We start from the raw sequence: 23,576 nt of genomic DNA on the forward strand, positions 1-23,576 counted from the left end.
CCGTCACCGTGTGTTGTGTCTCTGTTACATGCCTTTTTTGTGCGAAGGTGAGCTATCAGTCAGAGATGTGACCCCATGGGACATGCCTGGGACTGTGTCCATGTGGGGCAGGCTCTCCTTTCCCTGCCGAGAACACAGTGTGGGTGCCCACACTCAGAGTGTGCTGTGTTTGTGTGGCTGTGTAGTGCGCCACAGCGGAGGGGAGCCCCTGGTGTGGTGTGTGGTGTTGTTACAGGCTTAGGTGTCAGCTGTGTCGGTGGGTCACACCTGATGTTTTACGTGATCCAGGGTGTTCACAAAAGGTAGTGTTGGGAAATACTGTGGCAGCATGTTTTGTGTCACTCGGTGTTTGTGTGGCCACGTGTGTTGGAGTATATGGTGTGCCATTTGTGGCTTGTCAGTCAGAGGCAATGCTGCATTTCCACGGTAGGGGCCCCGCCCCCCACCCTCACCCCCAGGGCTACTATTCTAGGTCATGTCCCTGTGAGGCACCAAAACCTTTCCTGGGCTGTTTGGGTTTCTGTGTGTGTCACTGTGCACTGTGGGTCTCTACACATGTCCGTTCCCACTGTTCTGACCACACGCTTGAATGGCTCTGGGCACAGGGCGTGTTGTGTGTCCTGGTGAGTCTGTGTGCGCTGTGGATCATTGTGCAAGTGTATATACTTGACGTGTCACGTGCCATCCGCGTGCGTTTCACTGTGTGCTGGGGGCCTGAGGACTGCTGAGGTGTGTCCCCAAATGTTTTGTGTCCGCACGTGTTGGGCGCCAGTGCACAGGTGGATCACGTCTGGGGTGCTGTTAGCGCACGGTTCACACAGGGATGTTGAGTGCGGCACGTGGGTGTGACTCAGTAACCTGATGTGTGTCCGTGGAACCGTTAGTGTGTGTCATGCTAATGGAGCAAGAGAGCCCGGGGGTGACTGTCTGGGCAAGAGGATGTTGTCCCAGTTTCGATTGCAGTTTTCTGTGCCTGTGTGTGAACGGTCTGGGTGGTCACGGGAGCCACAGGGCACTGCCTGCCGTGCTGAGTGCTGGCGTGTGTCACACCATCTGTGTGGTGTCGGGTGTGGCTGTGGGCTGCAGAGCTCATCGGGGAGTTGTGAGTCACTCACTGTAGGTTGTGGTGTGTGCCCCATGTGTGTTCGGTCCCGTCTCCGGCCGTGGTGTGTGAGGGTTTGTCACCGGGTGTCTTGTGGTGTCTGGGTGTGGCTGAATATAGGTGTGTGTTAGAGAGGGCAGACCGTTGTGTGGGACACAATCTATTGTGTGCCAGTATGTGTCTTCATCCACGTGGATGCACGCCTCTTCCTTGCTCTGCCCCAAGACACACCCTAGTCCCTCCTCAGGCTGCGAAGGGTGGTTGGGGAGCCTTCCCTCTGCCCAAGGGCCACGCCAGCCCCTCCCTGCCCTGCCCAGCCGTCACCACCCCCAGAGGGCACAGACTCCTCTGTGCCTCAAAGCAAGAGCCCCAGAGCGAGGAGCAGAGCAGGCCGAGGACCTGCAAGCCACAGTGGCTGCCCTTTGTGTGCTGCGAGGTGGGGGACCCTGGGCAGGAAGCTGGCTGAGCCCCAAGACCGCAGGGGCCATGGGCGGGGAGCTGGTGCCAGGCCTGGGGGCCCTACAGCGGCGAAAGCGGCTGCTGGAGCAGGAGAAGTGGCTGGCCGGCTGGGCGCTAGCGCTGGCGGGAATTGGCATTGGACTCATGGTGCTGCACGCGGAGATGCTGTGGTTCGGAGGGTGCCCGGTGAGTGGAGCTCTTATCCTGGGCCACGGGAGGCTGGGGGCTGAGACTCCTGGGTGTGAGGGAGGAGGGACTGGTGGTCGGGACCCAAGTGTGAGGGAGGAGGGGCTGGAGTCCTAAGTCTGAGAGGGGAGGACCTGGGGACCTGAACCCCTAACTCTGAGGGAGGAGGAGCTAGGGGTCTGGATTCCTGGGTCTGAAGGAGGAGGGGGCTGAGGGTCTGGACTCCTGGGGCCCAAGGGAGGTAAATGTTCAGGGCTCTCTCTGCAAAAAGAAGGGAACATGGGTCTCAGTGCCTCAGTCTTTGAAGGTTTGTCTGGGACAGCTGGAAGCCCGGGACCCCGTGAGGTCAGGGGTTGGCTGACCAGATCCTGTAGTCTCCCAAGAAGAGATCAGGGGAGGGGTAGCCTCAGGTTCAGTGAAGGAAGGGTGGGGAGAAAGGCTAACTTCTTCCAACTAGGCGGCGGCTTCTTGGTCCTTATCTAAACGCAGGTTTACCCAGTGCCTCAGCAGCGGAGGGCAGAGACCAAAAAAACTGGCTGGGGTGGGGATGGGAAATGGAAAACAGCCCCTGCCCCTCCCATGTGCATCAGGCCTAGCCTCCCCAGGGTCTGCACGCTATTCTGGGGCATAATGCAGAAGTAGGTGTACAGTGTCTTGGGCTCCTAGGTCCCAGGGGAGGGGGCAGGGAGCCCAGGCTCCTGGGTCTGAAGGAGGCTTAGAGTGTCTTTGGGGGAAGGGGGGCCTGACCGAGGATAGAGTCGGTGGGGAGGAAAAGGACAGGTGGGGCCAGGACAGGCCTGAGCAGGCTCTCGGCACATTCCAGCCCCAGTCTGGGCAGAGATGGGGCAGACAGAGGACAGGGGTCAGAATCAGTGGTTTAAGGACAGAACAGAGTTGCTTAACCGGAAAGGAGGGGTTGGAGAACTGTCTAGGGTAAGGGATGTGGAGTTGGGCTGGCTGGGGACGCTGACATGAGGACTGGGTTGGGGGCCGCTCCTGGAGGAGGGAGGTTCAGGCTTGGATTTGGGGGTGGTGGCAGAGAAGCGCAGTTCCAAAGTGACCAGGAGCCACATGGAGGGTCAGGGCAGGCCAGCTTCCTCTGGCCGGGGAGCCGAGGCCAGGGCAGCGGGCACGGGGGGGTGGGGCTACCGGAGCCCATGCCAACAGGAAGCATGGCCAGGGCCTACCCGCCGCTCCCACGCTTCAGAACCCCACCCAGCAGGGGAGGTGGGGCCTGAGCTCCCTGCAGAGGGGAAGGGACAGGGGGTCTTTCCTTCCTTACTCCCTCTCTCCCCCTTCTCACCTCTCATTTCTTCCTGCCCTCTGCCATTTGCCAGTCTGCTGTCTCCAGCAGCTGGACTCTAGGAAAGCGGCTGCAGCTTTCTGGGCCTCAGTTTCCCCATCTGTAAACTGGGGGTAAGGGTTGAGATATGTGGCCCTAAGGGTCCTCCTCAGCCCCCTTTCTACTTGTGCCTTGACAACATCCATGCCTCCTCCCCACCGCCATCTCAGTCTTAGGAACCCATTTTGCAGGGACCCAGACACCTGCTCCCCAGGGGGAGGGGTTGAAGGAGAGGCAGGTGCCCAGCTGTGGAAGTGCAGGGGAACAAGCTGTTGAAATCAGCAGGAGGAGGGGCGAAGAGAGACTGAGACTGAGAGACAGAGACACTGAGAGACAAAGATGGTGTGAGACAGAGACAATGATGCAGTAAGAGACAGTGAAAGACAGAGCTCCCCAAGTTGAGATACACACAGAAAGATGGAAAGTCTGACAGAAACGGAGACCCTCAGACATAAACAGAGATCGAAACAGAAGCATCCCCGGAGACAGGGAAATTTCAGAGACTGAGTCAGGAGTTTGGGGGAAGAGGAACCAGCAAAGTAGAAGTGGGGTGCTATGTGGGCAGGGGGTGTGTCTAGCGGAGTGGCGGAGTGGCGTTTGTGACAAACTAAAGAAAGGGGCAGGGAACCAGGGAGCCTTAGGAGGATAAGGGGGTAGGGGAGGGCTAAGAACAACAGCACCATTGTTTGGGGAGGGTTGGGGGGGCAGGTCCCCTGGGGCAGGAAATTGGCCCTCTTCCCCTGCATAGAGGTGGGGCCCTGGCCCGCTGGGGGAGCTGGCAGACATCTTTGGAGAAACAGGTGCTGAGCTCAGCAGGGGAGCCCAGGTGGATCCTCCTCCCCAACAACATTTGTCAGGCGGGGACCCCTCCCCACTCCTCCTAGGGGATCCAGCAGTCCCAGTCCCCCCTAAACCTCTTCTTCCAGAATTCTAGATCTCTCCAAGGTATTGCCACACAAAGAGAGAGGGAAAAAAAAAAGTCTCTCCGTGGTTTCTGGAGGCCATGTGCTTCCGGCTAGATCTGCCCTGGGCTTAGAGCCAGGAGAGAGGGCAGGGGGAAGGAGATGCAGGGGCCAGGACCCAGGGGCATTCCACAGAGCTGGGACTGGGGTCTCGGGGACCCAGTGTCCTGGATGGGGTGGGGTTGTGGGAGGGTGTCATTCACTTCTTGAGTATTGGGTGATCATTTCTAGGCTTCTTGGGTAATTGGGGAGGTGGTAGGGTCTTCTAGGGCAGGTTGCTTTCTAGGGTTGGACCAGCTGTGTGGTCAGGGAAGGTCGGGGGAACTTTCTCGAGGCCAGATGTCTGTTTCTAGACCTCCCCACTCCCCCACCCCCTAACTGAGGAACTATTTTTGGTGGGGGAGGGATGCGGGAATTAAAAAGGGCTGTGAATTGTAAGGTCTCCCCTCAGGTGTGGATCCTATGAGAAAGGCTGAAGAGGAGGGTACACACCGGCCTCTGAGCCGGGGTTGTCAGGCTGGGAAGGAAGGGACCACTTTCCTTGGGGACCAGATGGTTTTGAGAATTCCCCAAAACTGAGACACTGGGTGGAACCAGGTTTTGTGGGGATGGGGGTGGGGGGAGGACAGGCAAGGAGGAATGGGTGGCGGAGGCCAGGAAATAGGGAATTGAGAAGAGATGGCATTATGGGAGGAAGGTGGAGGGGACTGACCAGTTGGGAACCTAGGATCTTACCCCTTTTTCTGTCCCTTCCAACAGTGGGCGCTCTACCTGTTCCTGGTTAAATGCACCATCAGCATTTCCACCTTCTTGCTCCTTTGTCTTATTGTGGCATTTCACGCCAAAGAGGTCCAGGTAGGGCAGGCCCCACCCCTGGGCCCCTTCCTTGCCCCCACCCCAGCCCCCACGGCTCCCTGTCAGTTCACACTTTCCACCCTCCTCCTCCTGGTCTGAGTAATGAGGTTTCTCCACCCTGAGATTTGTCCACACCCTCACCCACCGAGATGAGAAGAACCACAGATAGACAGACCGAGCCTCCTGGAGCAACCCAGTCCCATGCTCCCCTGCAGCCCTGTCTCCCCTCGCATGCTCATGGATGCTGAGGGCTCCCACCCCCAGGCAGCCTCACTCCAGGCCCAGCCCCCCAGATCTCTGTCACCCCTGCCTGGGGCGCCACCTACTCCAGTTCCAAGTAACCTGAAATCCAGGCTATGTGCCTGAGGGTCCTTCCCTACTCCTGAGCTCCCCACCTCTGTGCCAATTACCCCCTAGACTCCGGGGGTGGGGGGGGGCGTTCCACCCATCACCCCCCTCCCATGTCCTGTCTCATCCTGACACTCAACTCTCTACCAGCGCCCTCCCCTCATCCCATCCCCCACACCCCTAGATCCTGTTGCCTCTACCCCTTCCCCCAGAACCTCTGTATACAAAATGGGGGTTATCCATCATGTGTAGTCATTCCCCGCTGTGGCACCTGCTCAGTAGAAAGTACACATTATCATCACTAGTCAAACAGTTAAGTGGCCTGGATTTGTAGCTCAGCTGTGCCGCCACAGCTGAAAGACCAGGGCCTGAGTTTCTGCACCTGTAAAATGGGGTAAAATGCTTTCAATTTCACTGTGTTGGGAGCATTCCCTGAGTCATAACATGTAAAGCAGATAGAGCAGTGTCTGGCCCATTCAAAGTGCCCTGTAAATGTTGGCTATCTGCACTGCCAGTGGGGCGCGGTTTTCAGTTAGTTACTCCCCTGGCCCCAGAAACAGGAGGAGATGGCTTCGTGCGTCAGGACTGTAGGCTCCCAGGAGGCAGGGCTTTCTGCTCTGTGCACGGGTACCTTCAATATATAGAACAATGTGGGGGTACACAGGAAATTCTGAAAGCGGGCCGAAACCGAGGGGGAGGGCGTTAGGAAGAAAGTGGAGAGAGGTCCTCTTCAAGGTCCAGCCCCACTCCTTCCCCACTCTCCCCAACCCCACCCACCCTGACCCTGGTGGACGGGCCCCCTTATCTCCTGGTTCTGGCAGGCGGCGGCCACCTGACCTTCTTGTGACCCCCTCCCCCGTCTGTCCCCTCCCCGCAGTTGTTCATGACCGACAACGGGCTCCGGGACTGGCGCGTGGCGCTGACCGGGCGGCAGGCAGCGCAGATCGTGCTGGAGCTGGCTGTGTGCGCGCTGCATCCCGCGCCGGTGCAGGGTCCGCCGTGCGCCCAGGGTTTGGGGTCCGGGCCCACGGCCGCGGCAACGCAGTCCTGGCCGGGCTTCCTGGATGAGGGCGAGGCGCTGCTGTCGCTGGCCATGCTGCTGCGCCTCTACCTGGTGCCCCGCGCCGTCCTCCTGCGCAGCGGCGTCTTGCTCAACGCGTCCTACCGCAGCATCGGTGCCCTCAACCAGGTCCGCTTCCGCCACTGGTTCGTGGCCAAGCTGTACATGAACACGCATCCCGGTCGCCTGCTGCTCTGCCTCACGCTTGGCCTCTGGCTCACCACCGCCTGGGTGCTGTCGGTGGCTGAGAGGTGAGGGTGCTGCGGTGAGGGGTGGGGGAGCATTTGGAGAAGCCGCTCACAGCCGCAGCTGCCCCCCGGGGTCCACACTCATCCACTGGGCAGGGAGGAACCAACGGGCCAGCTCCCGCCCTTCCTCCGCTTGCAGCCTCCAGTCTCCCCAGACACACACAGACCCTAGCAAGCCCTTCCTTCCCCCGCTTCCACACCTGTCCTGTCTTAGGTCTCGGGACACTTGTTCAGTCTCTAAACCCAGGTACTGGGGCCTGGCCAAAGGTTGCAACTGCCTCCTTGGAGGATATGGACACCTTTTCTGAATTAGCACAGATGAACTGGGGTGCGGCCCCCCCCCCCCCCCCCCCGCCATCCTGGGACGGTGGTGATTTGAGGTTGCCCTGGAAGGGAATTTCCTACAGGGAATGGATGCAGGATTCTAGGCTGCCTACTGGACAGACTGCAAGCTGGGCCTCAGGTCCTCTCTCTTACAGATAAAGAAAGTGACATTAATCTTAGCCAGTTGGTCTTAAGGTGTGGTTCCAGAACCGGCAGCATCACCTGGGAACCTGCTGCAAATCCAAATTCTCAGGCCCTACTTACACCTAACAAATCCCAAACTCTGGCAGGTGGGGGCCAAGCAGTCTGTTTTAACAAGGCATTCTGACCCCAGCTCAAGTTTGGGACATCTGGTTTAGTACATCTAGCAAAGGATTCTTTTTTTTTTTTTTTTTCCTAAGATTTTATTTATTTATTTGATAGACAGAGATCATAAGCAGGCAGAGAGACAGGCACAGAGAGAGGGGCAAGCAGGCTCCCCGCAGAGCAGAGCAGAGAGCCTGATGCGGGGGCTAGATCCCAGGACCCTGCAATCATGACCTGAGCCGAAGGCAGACGCTTTAACCCACTGGGCCACCCAGGTACCCCTCTTTCAGGATTTTTAACTGATACATCTTGTAGGCTCTGTTTTCCTGCCACCATGTTTCTCGTCTGAAAAATGGGAGGGTGGGCAAGGGGGGGTCACATTTCTCAACCCCAAGGCAGAAGTCCTCAAACTTGAATGTACTTCCAGATGAGGGGAGTAGGGCTTAACAGTGCAAATTCAGTCCCCACATCCAAACACAAGTGTAGTGGGTCTGACATGTCTGGGGCCTCACAAATGAAGCGTTCCTTGCTGACTCTTATACAAGGGGTCTGTGGACTCAAGTTTAGACAAATCAGGATTTTCAGTCCCTTCCATGGCTCAAATTAAATGTCCCCTTCTATGAAGTGGGGGGAAGGGAGGGCAGGATCCTGCCTTTTTAGTCTTGACAGGACCACTTGTAGGCCATAAAGCATCTTTATGAACATTAGAAAAAGGCACCTCTGGGGTGCCTGGCTGGCTCAGTCGGCGGAGTATATGAATCCCGATCTTGGGGTTGTGAGTTTGAACCCCATGTTGGGTGTAGAGGTTAATTTAAAAAAATAATAAAATCTGAAAAAAAAATAAATAAAATCTGAAAGAGAGAGAGAAGAGAAGAGAAAAAAATCACCCCTTCCTCTGTGTGTACACAGATCCCTGCCAGGGTGTGGGGACTCTGGGCTGGGTTTTTGTCCCCTCTCAACCTCTCAACCTGCTCAGAAAGCAGCAGTCCTGGAAACCTAACGAAAACCAAACAAGCCTTGGAACTGGCTGAATCCAGGTTCAAATACCACAGCCCGGAGAGGCTGAGCACATTTTGCCCAGCTCGCACAGCAGAGAGGAAGCCAGGCAGGCTCTCCAAAGCCCAGAATTTACAGTCTTTTTCTCTGAATGCTTCTGGGGACTGTGGGTGTGTGAGGAAGGAGAATATCAGACATCAAGGGAAGCCCTGGGGTAGGGTTTTAGAACTAACCCATCCTTCCCCACAGGCAGGCCGTTAATGCCACCGGACACCTTTCAGACACACTATGGCTGATCCCCATCACATTCCTGACCATTGGCTATGGAGATGTGGTGCCAGGCACCATGTGGGGCAAGATTGTTTGTCTCTGCACTGGAGTCATGGTGAGTACAGCCCCCTACAGGACCCTACCCCTTCCCCCAACTGCTTATCTCTTGGGCCCAAAGAAATCATGGAGCCAACAAAGGGGCTCAAGGACACCACCCCCCAAGGAACTTGGGTATCTGGACACCCACAGCCCCATTTCCTTTCAAAATCCAGGAACCCATCCCTAAATCCTTGTTCTCCTTGGAACTTAGGACCCTAGACCTCACCATCCTGGAAAACACAGGCCCCTGACTTCCCAACCCCATTTCCTTCCAGAATCCAGGAATCCACCCTGATCCTCATGAAGACACCCTCCTCCTCACGCCCTTACCCTCTCAGTCTAGGACACAGGCCCTTGGTTTCCCAGCTTCTCCAGGACACGGGAACCTAGTCTCCAGCCTCCATAGGGCTTCATCCAAAGCCTGCCTGTGGGGTCAGGCTGCCTGTCTTCAGATCCTGCTTCTGCCACTTCCAAGCTGGGATTAAGCCTATAATAAAATGGGGATGCTGGTACTAATGTATTCCTCCTGGGGTTCCTGAGATGAGTTAAACCACACACAGGGTCTCAGCACCCAGCACATAGGAAATTCTTGGTAAATGGGTCAAGGGGTGGGGGTGGGAAGGCTGTTATTTGTAACTAGCCGCAAGCATCCAGCTGCCCACCCTAGCTCATGTCAAGGATGTGGCAGAGGCTGCCCAGAGTTGGTCTCCTCCTGAAACCAGACATCTACCACCTTCCCTTCATAGACCCAGGAATCCAGCTCCCCCTTCCTAGCCCCTATCCTCGTCCAGGACCCAGCACCCAAAACCTTGGCTTCACCTCCCCTTGCAGTTTGGCTCCCCCTACTCAGGGCTGCGGCCCCCAGTCTTGACGCTGTTCCAAAAAAGATATGCTACATTTCCACTGGTCATGGATGGGGTGATGGGCAAGTGTGATCCCCTGCCCACAGGAGTGAGTCTTTGGGACCAAGAAAGAGGAGCAGAGATTCAGCCAGGGAAACACTCCCAAAGGGTCAGGGATCCTCAGGGATGCCTGGGACCTCCTCCCGCATTTGACACAAGGAGAAACAGACCTAGAGAGATCAGGCGATTCGCACTTGGGCTCACAGCTCAGTTCCTGGCAGGGAGGTTCCCTGACACAATGGGATAATCATAAGTAACTTTATCAAGTACAGACTCTGTGCCAGCCTCTGCGCTGAACCCTTTCCAGGTGTTCACTTAAGGAACCCACAGAGTAATTCTGTGAGGGCATGCCCATTTTATAGGGAAGAAAGTGGGCCCCCGAGACATTAAGTAACATGCTCAGAGCTGGCCTTGGAACACAAGTGTTCCTAGAAATGGTGTTTATAACCAGTAAATTGTTCAGAGTGTTCTTGAGCTGAGACACATTCTGGGGAAGGGGAAGACTTCAGAAGAAAATTCATTGTAACTCAGGGAAGAACAGCAGGTACCACCTCCTTCTGTGCGCATCACCTCCCTTCCATATGGTGTGTGGCAACGAATGTGCGTGTGCGGCCAGGCTGGGACACTGGCGTGCAGGCCCGCTGAACAGATGTCCACCTAGACCTCACAGTGACTCTGTGATGGCTTGTCCTGTGCGTCTGTGTCTGTGGGTCCGCGCCAATCTGTTGATGGCGCCAAGCAGCTGATGGTTCAGAAGTCTTGGGAGAAGTGGGGAGTGTTCAGTCCAAGATGCTCGGGAAGCTATGGCAGACTGAGGTCAGGCTGAGTTGTCTGAAGGCTCTGAAAGTGAGGGTAAAAAGTTTGGGGCAGTAGGGTAAGGGGGCAGGGTCATAATGTTAGATCTCCTTCGGGTCTGGGTCAGGAGATGGTCCAGGAGGGAAAGGATGGGGCCAGAACTGGCCAGGAGCCACAGGGGCAGAAGGAGGGGGAGGGACACCTTTGGTGACCTGATGGCCAACAGGCTGTGAGCAGTGGGGAGGAAGGGCTCTCGCAGGAGCCCAAGCTCTACCTCTCACCCAAGATCAGCCCTTCTCCTCTTCTCCAATCATACCTTTAACAAGAGCTTTCTGGTGGTATAAACACTACATCCACAAGTGGGACTCAGACACATGACCTCTGATCCTGGCTCCACCCCCTCGGGGGTGTGTGGGACCCCCATTCCCCTCTCTGGGCCTGTTCATCTGTCCACCGGGGCGGTCTGGCCTGCCTTCTGTGGCTGTTGGGAGGGTTCTAGGAGGGAGTCTGGTGGCTCCAGAGCCCCACCGCCCTCCATCATAGTGTCTGCTGTGCCCACAGGGGGTCTGCTGCACAGCCCTGCTGGTGGCCGTGGTGGCCCGGAAGCTGGAGTTTAATAAGGCAGAGAAGCACGTGCACAACTTTATGATGGACATCCAGTACGCCAAAGAGGTGAGGATGGGCACATGGCACCCAAGGCACCCGCCTCCCTCAGACCCAGGAGTCCAGACGCCACCCCCTCCTCCTCCCAGAGCCCTAGGGGTCTGCCTCCACTGACACTGTGCCCACCCCCAGATGAAGGAATCAGCTGCTCGAGTGCTGCAAGAGGCCTGGATGTTTTACAAACACACACGCAGGAAGGAGCGCGGGGCTGCCCGCAGGCACCAGCGCAGGCTGCTGGCCGCCATCAACAGGTGAGGGCCTCCTTCTGTGCGCATCACCTCCCTTCCATATGGTGTGTGGCAACGAATGTGCGTGTGCGGCCAGGCTGGGACACTGGCGTGCAGGCCCGCTGAACAGATGTCCACCTAGACCTCACAGTGACTCTGTGATGGCTTGTCCTGTGCGTCTGTGTCTGTGGGTCCGCGCCAATCTGTATGGGGGTGCAGTCAGGATACCTGGGGCTCTACCTAAGAGATGGGCTTAGGGGGGTTTCAGCTCTGGCAACCCTTCCTCACCGGACCACATCTATGTGAGTCTCTCCTCCGCTTAGCCCATCCCCGAGCTGGGATCACTTCTGACCTCTGGCTTCTTCCCACAGGTTCCGCCAGGTACGACTGAAACACAGAAAGCTCCGGGAACAAGTGAACTCCATGGTGGACATCTCCAAGGTACCAGGACCCTGTGGGAGGAAGGGTCTGGAAGAAAAGGGAGGCCAGGGCAGCTGGCAGGGACATCCGGCCCCAGCATAATGAACACTGGCAGGGGTCTGGCAAACACACACATGTTCAACAAAGGTTTGTGGTTGAATGAATGATAGGACAGTTTCTTAAACTCATGGAGGGGACCGATCCCTTTTAACCTTAGAAAAAGAAATCACACAAAGAACTTTAGTGTTTGGTTTTATATTATTTTTATTGTCGAGTTAATGTGGACGGATACAAAATTCCTTCCAACTATGACTCTTAGACAGCAATAAAACCAAAGCAAATATACAAACCAAGTTCAAACACAAATGGCAAGACCAATAAAACACAAATTAACAACTCTGACACAGACAGGGTACATTGTTTCAGTAAAAGGCAATCTCTGCTGCTATTGCGAAGAGGGGCCCAGGGCCACGGGGCTGACTCAGCTTGTCATTCTCCGGCTGGGACCACCGGACTCGCCGGCGCTTGGGGACGGTAACGTCACACCCCTTGGCTTGGCTCACAGCACCTTTTGCTTATTAAGCCGCCTTTGCTTTTTCTTATTAGCCCAAGACAATTCAAACAGTGGCCCTTGGCACCAAGGCCATGGCAAGCAGTCACAGATGCAGGGCCCCTAAACTGCATGGCAGGTCTCAGGGAGGAGGTGGGGGCCTAGATCTGCCAGAACTGGCAGGTCATAATTTCTGAAGATTATCCAGCCAAAAACTGAGAGTTCGAGAATTCTCATAAAGCTGTGGCTCCTAGTCCGAGAAGCCGATGAAAGGGCTATGTAGATCCTGAAGTCGTTCATCAGTTCCACAAACGCTAGGCCTCACCGGAGGAGCCGCCTTGGGCATGTCATTTAACTGTTCCAGGCCCATTTCCGTAGTTGTGAAAAACGGGAATGGAATCCTCACTCCCCAGGCTTTTAAGAGGATTTACACCATGTGTGAAAAGCACTGAGCCAGGCAGCTGGGGTGAGGAGGAAGTCGAGCGCAGCCTGCTGCTACCTCCCACCCCCTCTTCTCTGCCCAGATGCACATGATCCTGTGTGACTTGCAGCTGGGTCTGAGCAGCTCACATCAGGCCCTGGAGAAGCGGATGGACGCCCTGGCAGGGAAGCTGGACACGCTGACTGAGCTGCTTAGCACTGCCCTGGGGTCGAGGCAGCTTCCAGAACCAAGCCAGGAGGCCACGTAGCTGGTGAGGCAGCTGGGACTCGGGCAGGAAAACATCCTGGAGAAACGGTGCCTGTAGATAGCTCCGCTCGTGGCCAAAGGACTAGGGGATGGCCTTGGAGATGATGCTACTCCTTCTCTTCTGCTCTGCCTATCTGGAGGAGAGGACTCAAGTTTGGGGCTGGACTGGCAGTCCTGGGAGGAAGGAGACATTCTTTCTCCCCTTGGCTGACCCTCAATACCCTCTCCCTTCCATGCCTGTTTCTGGGCATGTTCCTAGTTTCTGTCCAGATGCCTGGTCTCTTGGTGGCAGATACACCCACCCTCTTTCTTCCCCCTTAGTCCACTGGTGTCTGTCTGTCTCCACCTCAGTGTCCCTGCTCTTGCTCTCCCTCCCTCTGGTTTCCGGCCTATCTATCCATCTCTCTGCTTGTCTCCCCAGGACCCATGGAGGAAGAACCAAGCTACTTTCCCCAGGATTGAGGTGGAGGACACTGTCCCTGCTACTCCTGACCCAGCCCTATGAATAAAGCACCTCAAGTGCAAGGACCAAAGGGGCCCCACCTTAGGGTGGTCTCACTCCCTGACTGACTGAGGAGACACTGGCTCAAGGAGAAAGGCTGTGGCCACATACACCCAAACCCCTGCCCCAAAAGGGAAAATGGTCTCACTACTATCCCACATACCCTGGACAGAAACATCCTTACTATGCTGCTATGGATGGCCTCCAGCTTTCAGTTAGAAGTGGAGGTGCCTGGGGGCTGAGACTCCTGGGTCCCAGAGTCCAAGATCCTGGGATGCCTTAGTGACCACGGAATTGCCAAGCTAATGGAACCAGGCCTGAGGTTGAGGTGGCGGGAGGCAGCGCCCCCTGGCGGGAGGTCCGGGAGGACACAGTTTGCCAGAGCTGCAGAGTATCTGGTGCAGAGAAGGGGGGTGGGGGGTACAGCTCACCAGTCTCTGCTCTTAACTTTGTAATAAATGTTCAACAAAGCCAGAAGGAGCTGCTATTTCTTTCTAAACATATGTACATTCCCGACAGGCAGGTCATCTAGCGTAAGGCCTTTGCCCTGTCCATCTCCCAATCTATAAAGCAGACACCTACTCCAAGTCTCCTCCCAGCTCCATAGGCCACAACTAGGCCATGAAGCCCTCAACAGCCCCCACCCTACAGATATGAGGCTAAGAGCAAGGGCTTCAAACCCAGGCTTTGGTTCAGGGTCCAAAGCCTAACTCTGCCATCCACTGGCTGTGTGACTCTGGGCAAGTGGCTTCACCTCTCTGAACAATTTACCTCACCTCTGAGATGGGTCCACCTTCCCATGGAACTGCTGTGAAGACGGCAACAGAGTGGTATAGAGGATCGGGTATTTAGCAAGAACCAAACACTCAAGAGACAGTTGATCATTTTTATTATTGCTATTGATTTTCAGACACAACACGCAGCTGCTGTTTCTTCTGCTGCCTTCTCCCCCCAACTCATCTCACCAGAACCTAGATGACTTCTCACCCATCAGGAGACTAACAAGAACCCCAAACCACCCCACATACTCATTTCATTATCTGCTACGACTCAAACAGGAAAAGGGAAGGGGCTGGCACTTCTGAAGGTCCTACTGTGTGCCTCCCTTCTGTAATTCACCACGATGACTTCCCGCCCTGCCCCACCCCATTGTAAAGATGCAGAAACTGAGCTTTCAAGAGGAGCCCGGTCTAGAGCCGGGGAATCTGGCTGCAGGCCCCTGATTCACAGCCCGCCTGCCCTGGCGCTACGCCCTCCTTCTGCCCTGTCTGAGGTGAGTCAGAGACAGAGTGGCCTTGGACTGAGGCCTTCCAACTGAGGTTTCACTTCCCACAGCCACTTCATTATACTTTGAGAAGCTGATTCACCCTTGCTTCCTTCGATTTGCGGGGAAGCCCGGGCTTCGAGTCATCCTTTTCTGCTGAGCTATCTTTAGATTTCCCTCCAAATCCACAGCAAGTCTCATGCACTGCCCTGAGAGCTAAACTGGGGCTTGTACCACCCACTGCCATAGACTGCCCTTTTCCTCTGGACGCCAGCCCACCTGGGAGCAGAGGAGACAGGAACTAGATGGGATCTCTGATGACATTTCCAACACCCCTCCCCCTGCAGGAAGGCCTCCTCACAGTGTTGCCAATCTCCTACCAAACTTATTCCCCCTGGTCACACCCCACTGCTGCCCGCACACTCCTTTAGGCCTCAGCTTGGATATCCCCTTCTCTAGCGAGCCCTTTCTGAAGTTCTCACAGTCCCATGAATCTTGTCTCCATCACCGTATTTCTTTTTAAAGATTTTATGTATTTGACAGAGAGAGAGAGCATAAGCGGGGTGGGGGGGGGGAGACAGCAAAGGGAGAGGGAGAAGCAGGCCCCCTGCTGAGCAGGGAGCCCACCGTGGGGCTCGATCCCAGGACCCTGGGAACAGGGCCTGAGCTGAAGGCAGACACTGAACTGAACCACCCAGGTGCCCCTTTATCACAATATTTTTCGAGCCCACCATCACACTCAGCCCTTTATATATAAATGACCTCATAAAATCTCTAAAAGAAGGCGAAGTAGGTATTGTGGCCTCGTTTTATGTATGAGGTAACTGAGGCAGAGAGAGATTTAAGAAACCGGCCCAGTCACCGTACAGACTGGGGCGGGGAGGGCTGGGATCTGACCCAGGCAGCTTGGCTCCAGAGCCCCAGCACGTAGCCAGCAGGCCCATTCATTAGCTCAGAGATCACGGCACCACAGAGCCCCAGCACGTAGCCAGCAGGCCCATTCATTAGCTCAGAGATCACGGCACCACATTTTCATTTTTGTTCTCTACTGTGTCTTCAATGTCAAGGGCTGGCACATGCCGGGCCTCAGTGAAGATCACTGAATGAAAACACTGAAGACCTGGGGTGGCCCAAACTCCTCACCTTCTACCACGGTAGTTTCTGCTGAGACGAGGTAGGAACTGGTTAGAACGGGCTCTTCACTAAGAAACTAAGAGAACGGGGCACCTGGGTGGCTCAGTTATTAAGCATCTGCCTTCGGCTCAGATCAAGATACCAGAGTCCTGGGATCGAGCCCCATATCGGGCTCCCTGGTGGGCAGGAAGCCTGCTTCTCCCTCTCCCACAACCTGCCCCCGGCCCACTTGTTTCCCTCTCTCGCTATGTCTCTGTCAAATAAATAAATAAAATCTTTAAAAAAAAAAAAAAAAAAAGAGAGAGAGAGAGAGAGCGAGAAAGAAACTTAGAGAACACATGGGAGATTTGCTCTGAAGCACCTTGCATCTGCCCCCGCCTACCTGCTCCGGCTCCCCAAAGCGGGGCATCGATCCTGAGGCCCCCCTCCCAGCAGTTTCTGCACTGCACCTCATAAAATCGGCACTTCCTGAAGGCCCTGCACCAGGGGCTGGGACTGTAGGCATGAATCAGAGAGCTCTGTCAAGGGGCTCAGTCTCACTGTGCTCTGGGCTTCTTCCCTCCCCTGCTTGTTTTGCCTCCATGCCCATGAGATGACTGGATGGGGAAAAGAGGCCCAGAAAGGGGTGGGTGGGGGCTTACCAGGGCTAAAAAGCCAGTCAGGAGCTGAGGCTGAGGCAGACCCTGGCCCCTCTCATGCACCCCCTCACCAGACCCCGAGGACTCTCCCAACATTCAGATATGACCCGGTCTGGCCCTGGCCCAAAACTCTTCCGGGGCTCCCACCCGCTCTCTGTCAAAGTCTGGCTCCTTGGCTCAGCTTATTTTTTTTCTTTTATTGAGACCCATTTTACTTAAAGCACACACATTTTAAATGCAGCCTCAATGAATTTTTACAAATTTATTCACCTGAGCAGCCACCACACAGATCAAGCTAGAAGTTTCCGGCCCCCTAAAAGCTGTCCCGTCCCTACCTACCCTCCTCCCTCCCCAGTAACCACCATCCTGACCTCTTGTGCCCAACTCTGAACCCTGCTCTACATGCTGGTGTGTACTGGCTTCCTGGGCTCCGCACAGTGGCCATGAGCTCCATCCAGTCCAGTTACTTTTTCACTGCTGAATAGTATCACATCGTGTTATACCCACAGGTCTCACCTGGGGGGCTGTTTAGGGTCCGGCCCCACCCTTCTTCCAGTCTCCCCCAACCCCATCCTGGCTGCTAATGATTCTGCACCCAATTCCAGTGTGTGGGCTCCCCCCGCACACACCCCAAGCAATTCTCAGCCATCCGCTGGGTGTCCTGCACTTCAGCTCATCTACACTGTCTACATGGAGACAGAGTTCAAGTCCACAGGTGAAGAGCTCAGTCCTAGAGGACTGCACCCCTTTGAATCTTCAGACGCCAATGACAAGTCCAGGTTGACACCTGTGCTTCTGACCAACCAGCTATAGATCGCAGGTTCCAACAAATGCCCCCTTGGGCTGAATTAATTTGCTAGAGCAGCTCTCAGAACTCAGAGAAACATTTTATTAACCGGATATAAGCCAGGATAAAACTTGGGAAGAGCCAGAGGGAAGAGACACGCAGGCAAGGTATGGGGAAGGGTGGGAGCTACCATGCCCTCTCCAGGGGCCCCACTCTCCCCACATCTCCACATGTGCACCAACCTGCAAGCTCTTGCAACCCTGTCCTTTTCGGTTTTGGAGGGGGTTTTTGTCCTCTGATGGAGGCTTCATTACATAGTCATCATTAATAAAATCACTGGCCACTGGCAACTGATTCAACACCCCTCTCCCTGCCCCCGAAGGCCAAGGGTCAGACCGGATATTCTAATCTTTATTCACAAGGTTGGGTCCCTGGCAGTCAGCCCCCAGCCCTCGGTACTTTACCTGGGTACTTTCCCAAAGCCGCCTCATTAACATCACAAAAGACACAGCTACCTGCTCTCACCACAGAAAATTCCAATGGTTTTAGGTACTAGGAGCCAGAAATGGGATGCATACCAAATACATGATACAAATCACAGTATCCGGACGCCTGCGTGGCTCAGTCAGTTAAGTGCCTTCGGCTCAGGTCACGATCCCAGGGTCCTGGGATCAAGTCCCACATCAGGCTCATTGCTCAACAGGGAGCCTGCTTCTACCTCTGCCTGCTCTGCCTGTTCTGCCTGTAGCTCTCCGTGCTTCTGCTCTCTCTCTGACCAATAAATAACTAGAATCTTAAAATAAAATAAAATCTTAAAAAAAAAAAAAATCCCCTGCTCCTGCCAGGGACTCCTCTTCCCCAACATTCCTTGCTGTAGCTGCCCACCACTGTCCTCTCCCTCTTGCCCCATCCACTTAGAACAAATGTCACCAGCGTTTACCCACTTCTTCATTATGGTTCACAAAGGAATCCCTACAATTTACATCAACACCAGACTGTAGACCCATCTTGAGCTTTTATGCTGACTGGAATAGCTGCCAACAAAGAATGCAAGAGAGTGGTTTTTACAATCTGGAAGGGATGTCAGATGGCACGGCTTTCCTTTCTTTTTTCTTTTACCAGGATGAACAGGCCCCTCTTCACTTCAAGTCTAATTCCTCTCTCCGCCTGTCCTCTGTCAGCAAACCCTCTACCTCCTTAAGGACCGTTCCAAAGCATACAAACATGGTGAAACGTCTACCACCTTAAAAACACCCCCCTAGGGGTGCCTGTGTGGCTCAGTGGGTTAAAGCCTCTGCCTTCGGCTCAGGTTGTGATCCCGGCTCAGGTTGTGATCCCAGGGTCCTGGGATTGAGCCCTGCTCTCTGCTCCACAGAGAGTCTGGTTCCTCCCCTCTCTCTGCCTGCCTCCCTACCTACCTGTAATCTCTGTCTGTCAAATAAATAAATAAAATCTTAAAAAACAAAAAAACAAAAAAACACAACATCCCACTAGAACTTTTAGCACCTTAGATCCGGTGTTATGTTTAAAGTTCACTATGAACTCACTGAACTACAAAACATCTGGGATTCAAGTTCAGATTTTAGATATTGTAAAACAATCAGGAGGTAGAAGTCCTTTAAAGTAAGTTCTTACAGAACCAATTGCCGTTTCATACAACATGGGAGATTTTCACCAACAAAAAAAGCAAAGGAAACCAGACACACAGGAGACCTGCTGTAAGATTTCATTTATATGAAGTTCAAGGGCAGCCAGAACTTGTCTAGGACCAGAATCAGATCAATGTGGGGCAGGGGAACGGACAGGAAAACGCACCAAACAAATTTCTGGGGTGCTGCAAATGACCTCTACCCTGACCTAGTTAGTAGTTAGATCAGTATACAGATTTGTAAAAATTCACTGACCTGTACCCTTAAGGTCTGTGCCTTTTATGCACTTGACCATACTTAAGCTCCATCTCATCAAAAAAAAGCTGAGGAAAAGTATTCATGGGCGCCTGGGTGGCTCAGTCAGTTAAGCATCTGCCTTCGGCACAGGTCCTGGGATAGAGCCGCATGGCATTGGGCTCTCTGCTCAGCAGGGAGCCTGCTTCCTCCTCTCTGCCTACTTGTGATCTCTCTGTTAAATAAATAAATAAAATCTTTAAATTAAAAAAAAAAAGAAAAGTACTCAAACTTTTCTTCACACAATGTGTATTACAATATTGAGAAGTTTCCATTAACAGTTAGACTTGGGAACAAAAAAGAAAGCATGCTTTTTCTTTTTTTATTATATATTTATTTATTTACTATTTGAGAGAGACAGAGTGAGAAAGAGAGAGCACAAATGGTGGGGAGGAGAGGGAGAGGGAGAACCCCTCAGGGAGCTGGGAGCCAGGGCCCTGGGATCATGACCTGAGCTGAGGGCAGAGCTTAACTAACTGAGCCACCCAGGTGCCCCAAAAGCCATGTCTTCTTCATGATGGACCCCACACCTACCCCTAACAACTTCTCCAGACCTCTGGTCCCCAGCTGATCACCGTCTCTTTGGAACCCTTTGTTCCCTTGGCTCTAGGTCATCCCTTCTACTGACGTTCCTACTCCCTGTCAGCCCCTTTCTGGGGTGCTGGTCCTCCCCCTGATTCCTAGATGCGAGAGGCCCAGGACCTAATCTCTGTTCTGTCTACTCACTCGACCTGGATGGTTTCGGCCAACTCCAGGGCTTTAAGTACCATCTACACACTAAAAGCTCCAAATGGAGCATACTTGTAGACCTGCTAATAAAATGACAGGACAGGGCGCCAGGGTGGATCATGGGGTTAAGCCTCTGCCTTCAGCTCAGGTCATGATCTCAGGGTCCTGGAATCAAGTCCAGCATCGGGCTCCCTGCTGAGCAGAGAGCCCGCTTCCCCCCCACTCTCTGTCTGCCTCTCTGCCTACTTGTGATCTCTCTCTCTGTGTCAAATAAATAATTAAAAAAAATTTTTTTTTTAATTTGACAGACAGAGATCACAAGTAGGCAGAGAGGCAGGCAGAAAGAGAGGAGGAAGCAGGCTCCCTGTGGAGCAGAAAGTCCAATGCGGGGCTCGATCCCAGGACCCTGAGATCATGACCTGAGCCGAAGGCAGAGGCTTTAACCCACTGGGCCACCCAGGCACCCCAAATAAATAAAATCTTAAAAGTAAATAAATAAATAAAAATAAAATTACAGGACATCTGAGACTTGCTTTAAAAAAGTAAGGAAACTCCAAGTAAAAACTGTGCTTATGTGTGGGAGGGGGGAAAATAGAACAACAGAAATGGAACATAAATGACTATCGATATTGAGTGACGGGTATGTGAGAATTCTTTACACCACAATGCTTTTGTGTTTGCTTTTAAATTTTCATAGAGCAAAAAAAATTTTTAACAGAATACAATTTCATCAAGTCAGTAAACACTGTGTATCTACAAATCCTAGCTTCTCCCCCAAACTGTCACTCCTTACTTGATACCTAGGGAGTATCTCAGGCTAACTTCAAAGCTTGCCAGTTTCCCATCAAGATGACTCTTAACCCATCCTCATAAAAGAGCATCACTCTTCATCCAGTTGCTCAAACCAGAAACCTTTAGGATAACTTTTAAGTCATCCCTGATTCATGCTTCCTCTCACACAATCCTGATCCTGAGTCACCATCATCTCCCATCCAGGCAGGGACATGGGTTTCCTCATGGCCTTTGTCCATGCCTGCCCAGCTGCAGGCCATCCTCCCCACAGCAACCAGCACTGCTTTAACCATTTTGTGCATAAACAGTCACATGGCTCATAAATGCAGAAGTCTTAAGCAGTCGCCCTCACAACTCTGATCCACGGGTCTATGACCCTCCTCCCCACAAGCAACCACTGTCATTAATTCGGTGTGTTCACTAGAGAAATTTTCATACAACAAATATTCCAACATGCTGGTCCTTGCTCGCGGCCCTCTAATGGCTTCCTGTCACTTGGAAAGTAACTTCTAAAGCCCTTACCATGGCCTACAAGACCCGGTGTAACCTGGCCCCTCTCCATAGCTCCATTCCTAAACAACCCTTCCTCTCTTCCCCCGGCTCCGCTCTAGTCACCTGGTCACCTTGACAATCTCTCAACAGCTGGCTCCACTCCTGCTTCCTCCAGTGGTCTTTCCACTGACTGTTTTTCAGCATCTGCACATGGCTCATTTCCTTACCTTTTTTCAGGCCTCTGCTCAAATTTATCTCTTCAGAGAGCCCTCTCTGACCACCTGTCACTCTCTGACCCCTGTCACTCGAAATTTCCTTACCCTGACTTTTCCTTCCAAGTCTCTTCTACCTGACATCATCTGCTTTACTAGAATATCTGTTAGAGGGCAGGTGCTCTCTCCTATTCACTGTAGGATCTCTGGCCTACAGCCATGCTTGGCAGCTGACTAGACTTCCATAATTCATTCAGTAGATGGATGAATAAAATGAACAGAGAAGTGAATGAAGAAACACATAGATCCTTTGGCAATGGCTCTCAACATTCCCAAGCTTGTAGCCCAGACCCAGCAATTCCACTTTCAAATAAGATATCACTGATAATACTACCATATGCATACCATCAGAGGTACAACAATATTAACTGCAGCAAATGTGAGAGCCAAAGTCCAGAAACGGCCTAAATGTTTATCAATAGGGAAATGGTTAAAGCATGGTACATCCACACAACCATGTCACTAATATAAAAAAAAGGCAGGTCTCTGGGTGCTTGTTTGCACCACTGACTCACCACTAGGCAGGCTGCCGGTTGTCAGGGGGAAAAATGTGGGCTTTCTCTGTGGTGAGATAGGCTTGCATTTGAATCCAGGCCCTGCTGCTTCCTGGCTAGTGGACTTCTGTAAGGATCTTCTCTTTCGGACTCATTTTCTGCATCTGTTAAATGGGGAAGGCAAAGGTTGTAGTGATGTATATAAAACACAGCCTGGTACACAGTAGGCCCAATGTCAGTGCCATTCTTTTTCCTTTTTAAGTCATTTCCACCTGAGGGCTGCTCAGCTGTGAAACCGGCATGGAGGGTGTTCTGGTATTGAGAAATTTAGTTAAGAAAGACTGGTAATCACCAGGGGTGCCTGGGTGGCTCAGTGGGTTAAAGCCTCCGCCTTCTGCTCAGGTCATGATCCCAGAGTCCTGAGATGAAGTCTGGCGTTGGGCTCTCTGCTCAGCAGGGAGCCTGCTTCCCTTCCTCTCTCTCTGCCTACTTGTGATCTCTATCAAATAAATAAATAAAATCTTAAAAAAAAAAAAAAAAGAAAGAAAGAAAAACTGGTACTCATCTAACTGAGGTGAAGATGCTAAAGAGGGACACTGACTGACAGAATGCAGACGGCCTGATTGTCATGTGTGTCTCTGGGAAACAGTCTTTGGAGAATCATTATACAGGGCTCTCGCCTTAAGTGACTGGTGTTTTCAACCAGCCTGTGGCAGCCTGGAGACAGTTCCACCTGGCACAGGTGCTGAGAAAATAGCCGCAGGGATGAGGCCTGGAGGGGAGAGGGCAGTTCAGAATCCGTCACTATCATTCCCATCGTAAACCACAAAACATGACGCACAGAGCTACTATGCACGAGGCACTGTTCTAGGAACTTTCATCCATGTAACTCTGATGCCAGCTTCATTTTAGACACGGGCAGACAGGGTTAAGGTCGGCTGCCATATATGTGAACACCCATTTATGGGAACTCAAGCTCTTAACGCCAATGCTTTAACAGGAGTTCCAGAAGGATACCAGGAGCCGGTGCTTTAGTACCGTTATATGGGATCAAGAGTAGGAGACTTATTTTTATTATGTACCCCATTGGCTGCTTGAAACCCGTCAGCATGTACTTGTATTCCCTGTTCAAACAGAAATAAGGAAAACGCTTTGAGATTTCAAATGAAAAGTGGTAAATTCCCCCCAGTCGCCGACATACGTATGAATCACTCTCCTCTGGAGCGAACTTTCCTCCCCGGTAACCTCCCGCCCGCGCTGAGACGCTGCGCATGCGCTCTCCGCGGGCCGCGCGCAGGGGCTTCTGCCACGGGCTAGTCTTGAATTTTCGATCTTTAGTCCTGGGCTCCTCCTCTGCTGCGGCCGCCAAGGTTCCCCACAGTCCCCATCTCCCAACAGACCCTGCCCCGAAATCCCTTCAGAATCTGAGCTGCCCATCGGTGCTGCCTCACCTTCCACCCCGGGGGATCTCTGAATGCGAGACCGTCTAAACCTTTCCCTGTGCTTGGGGTGCTCTTAGCCGTGCTTCAAGGTCCAGCCGGACCTGGGTCCTTTCCATGTGTGATTTAATCTGCCTCCCATCACAAAGCGGGAAGCCTCCAGCGCTCACGCCAGTTTCGATTCATTCCTGTGTTCTCATTTATCGGCCCAGGACCTTGAAATTCCTCCCCTCCGCCCCACCCCCACTGAACCCCTAGGCCACTGAAGAGGCGGGACTCGAACCTGCT

General features: G+C 53.4%; 1 protein-coding gene and 1 long non-coding RNA gene across 4 annotated transcripts; one reads left to right on the forward strand and one right to left on the reverse strand.

Annotated features, from left to right (window-relative positions):
• The first annotated feature begins 463 nt into the window (after positions 1-463).
• On the forward strand, positions 464-13,781 carry KCNN4 (potassium calcium-activated channel subfamily N member 4). Of its 3 annotated transcripts, XM_059150972.1 has the most exons (9): positions 632-1,747; positions 4,811-4,906; positions 6,132-6,565; positions 8,438-8,573; positions 10,816-10,926; positions 11,050-11,168; positions 11,516-11,585; positions 12,639-12,806; positions 13,224-13,781. In XM_059150972.1, exons 1-8 carry the CDS (start codon positions 1,298-1,300, stop codon positions 12,801-12,803), a joined length of 1,581 nt encoding a protein of 526 aa, XP_059006955.1. In that variant the 5' UTR covers positions 632-1,297; the 3' UTR covers positions 12,804-12,806; positions 13,224-13,781. The 3 variants fall into 3 exon arrangements, with proteins under 3 accessions (XP_059006957.1, XP_059006956.1, XP_059006955.1); XM_059150973.1 differs by lacking the exon at positions 4,811-4,906 and having other exon boundaries at positions 625-1,747; XM_059150974.1 differs by lacking the exons at positions 10,816-10,926; positions 11,050-11,168; positions 11,516-11,585; positions 12,639-12,806; positions 13,224-13,781 and adding an exon at positions 8,833-9,057 and having other exon boundaries at positions 464-1,747.
• Positions 12,797-23,552, reverse strand: LOC131817529 (uncharacterized). Its single transcript, XR_009348541.1, has 3 exons — positions 23,301-23,552; positions 21,871-22,013; positions 12,797-12,936 (listed from the first exon to the last, which is right to left on the reverse strand). It is a non-coding gene; the product is annotated as an uncharacterized LOC131817529 (long non-coding RNA).
• Between the last annotated feature and the right edge of the window lie 24 nt (positions 23,553-23,576).

Source organism: Mustela lutreola, chromosome 16 (genome assembly GCF_030435805.1).
Source record: "Mustela lutreola isolate mMusLut2 chromosome 16, mMusLut2.pri, whole genome shotgun sequence".
Classification (NCBI taxonomy): domain Eukaryota; kingdom Metazoa; phylum Chordata; class Mammalia; order Carnivora; family Mustelidae; genus Mustela; species Mustela lutreola.

Coding starts and splice junctions, on each gene's coding strand:
- KCNN4 (XM_059150972.1), top strand. CDS start 1,298: ATGCACGCCTCTTCCTTGCTCTGCCCCAAGACACACCCTAGTCCCTCC. Junction 1,748..4,810: donor TGTGGTTCGGAGGGTGCCCG/GTGAGTGGAGCT, acceptor CCCTTCCAACAG/TGGGCGCTCTACCTGTTCCT. Junction 8,574..10,815: donor GTCTCTGCACTGGAGTCATG/GTGAGTACAGCC, acceptor CTGTGCCCACAG/GGGGTCTGCTGCACAGCCCT.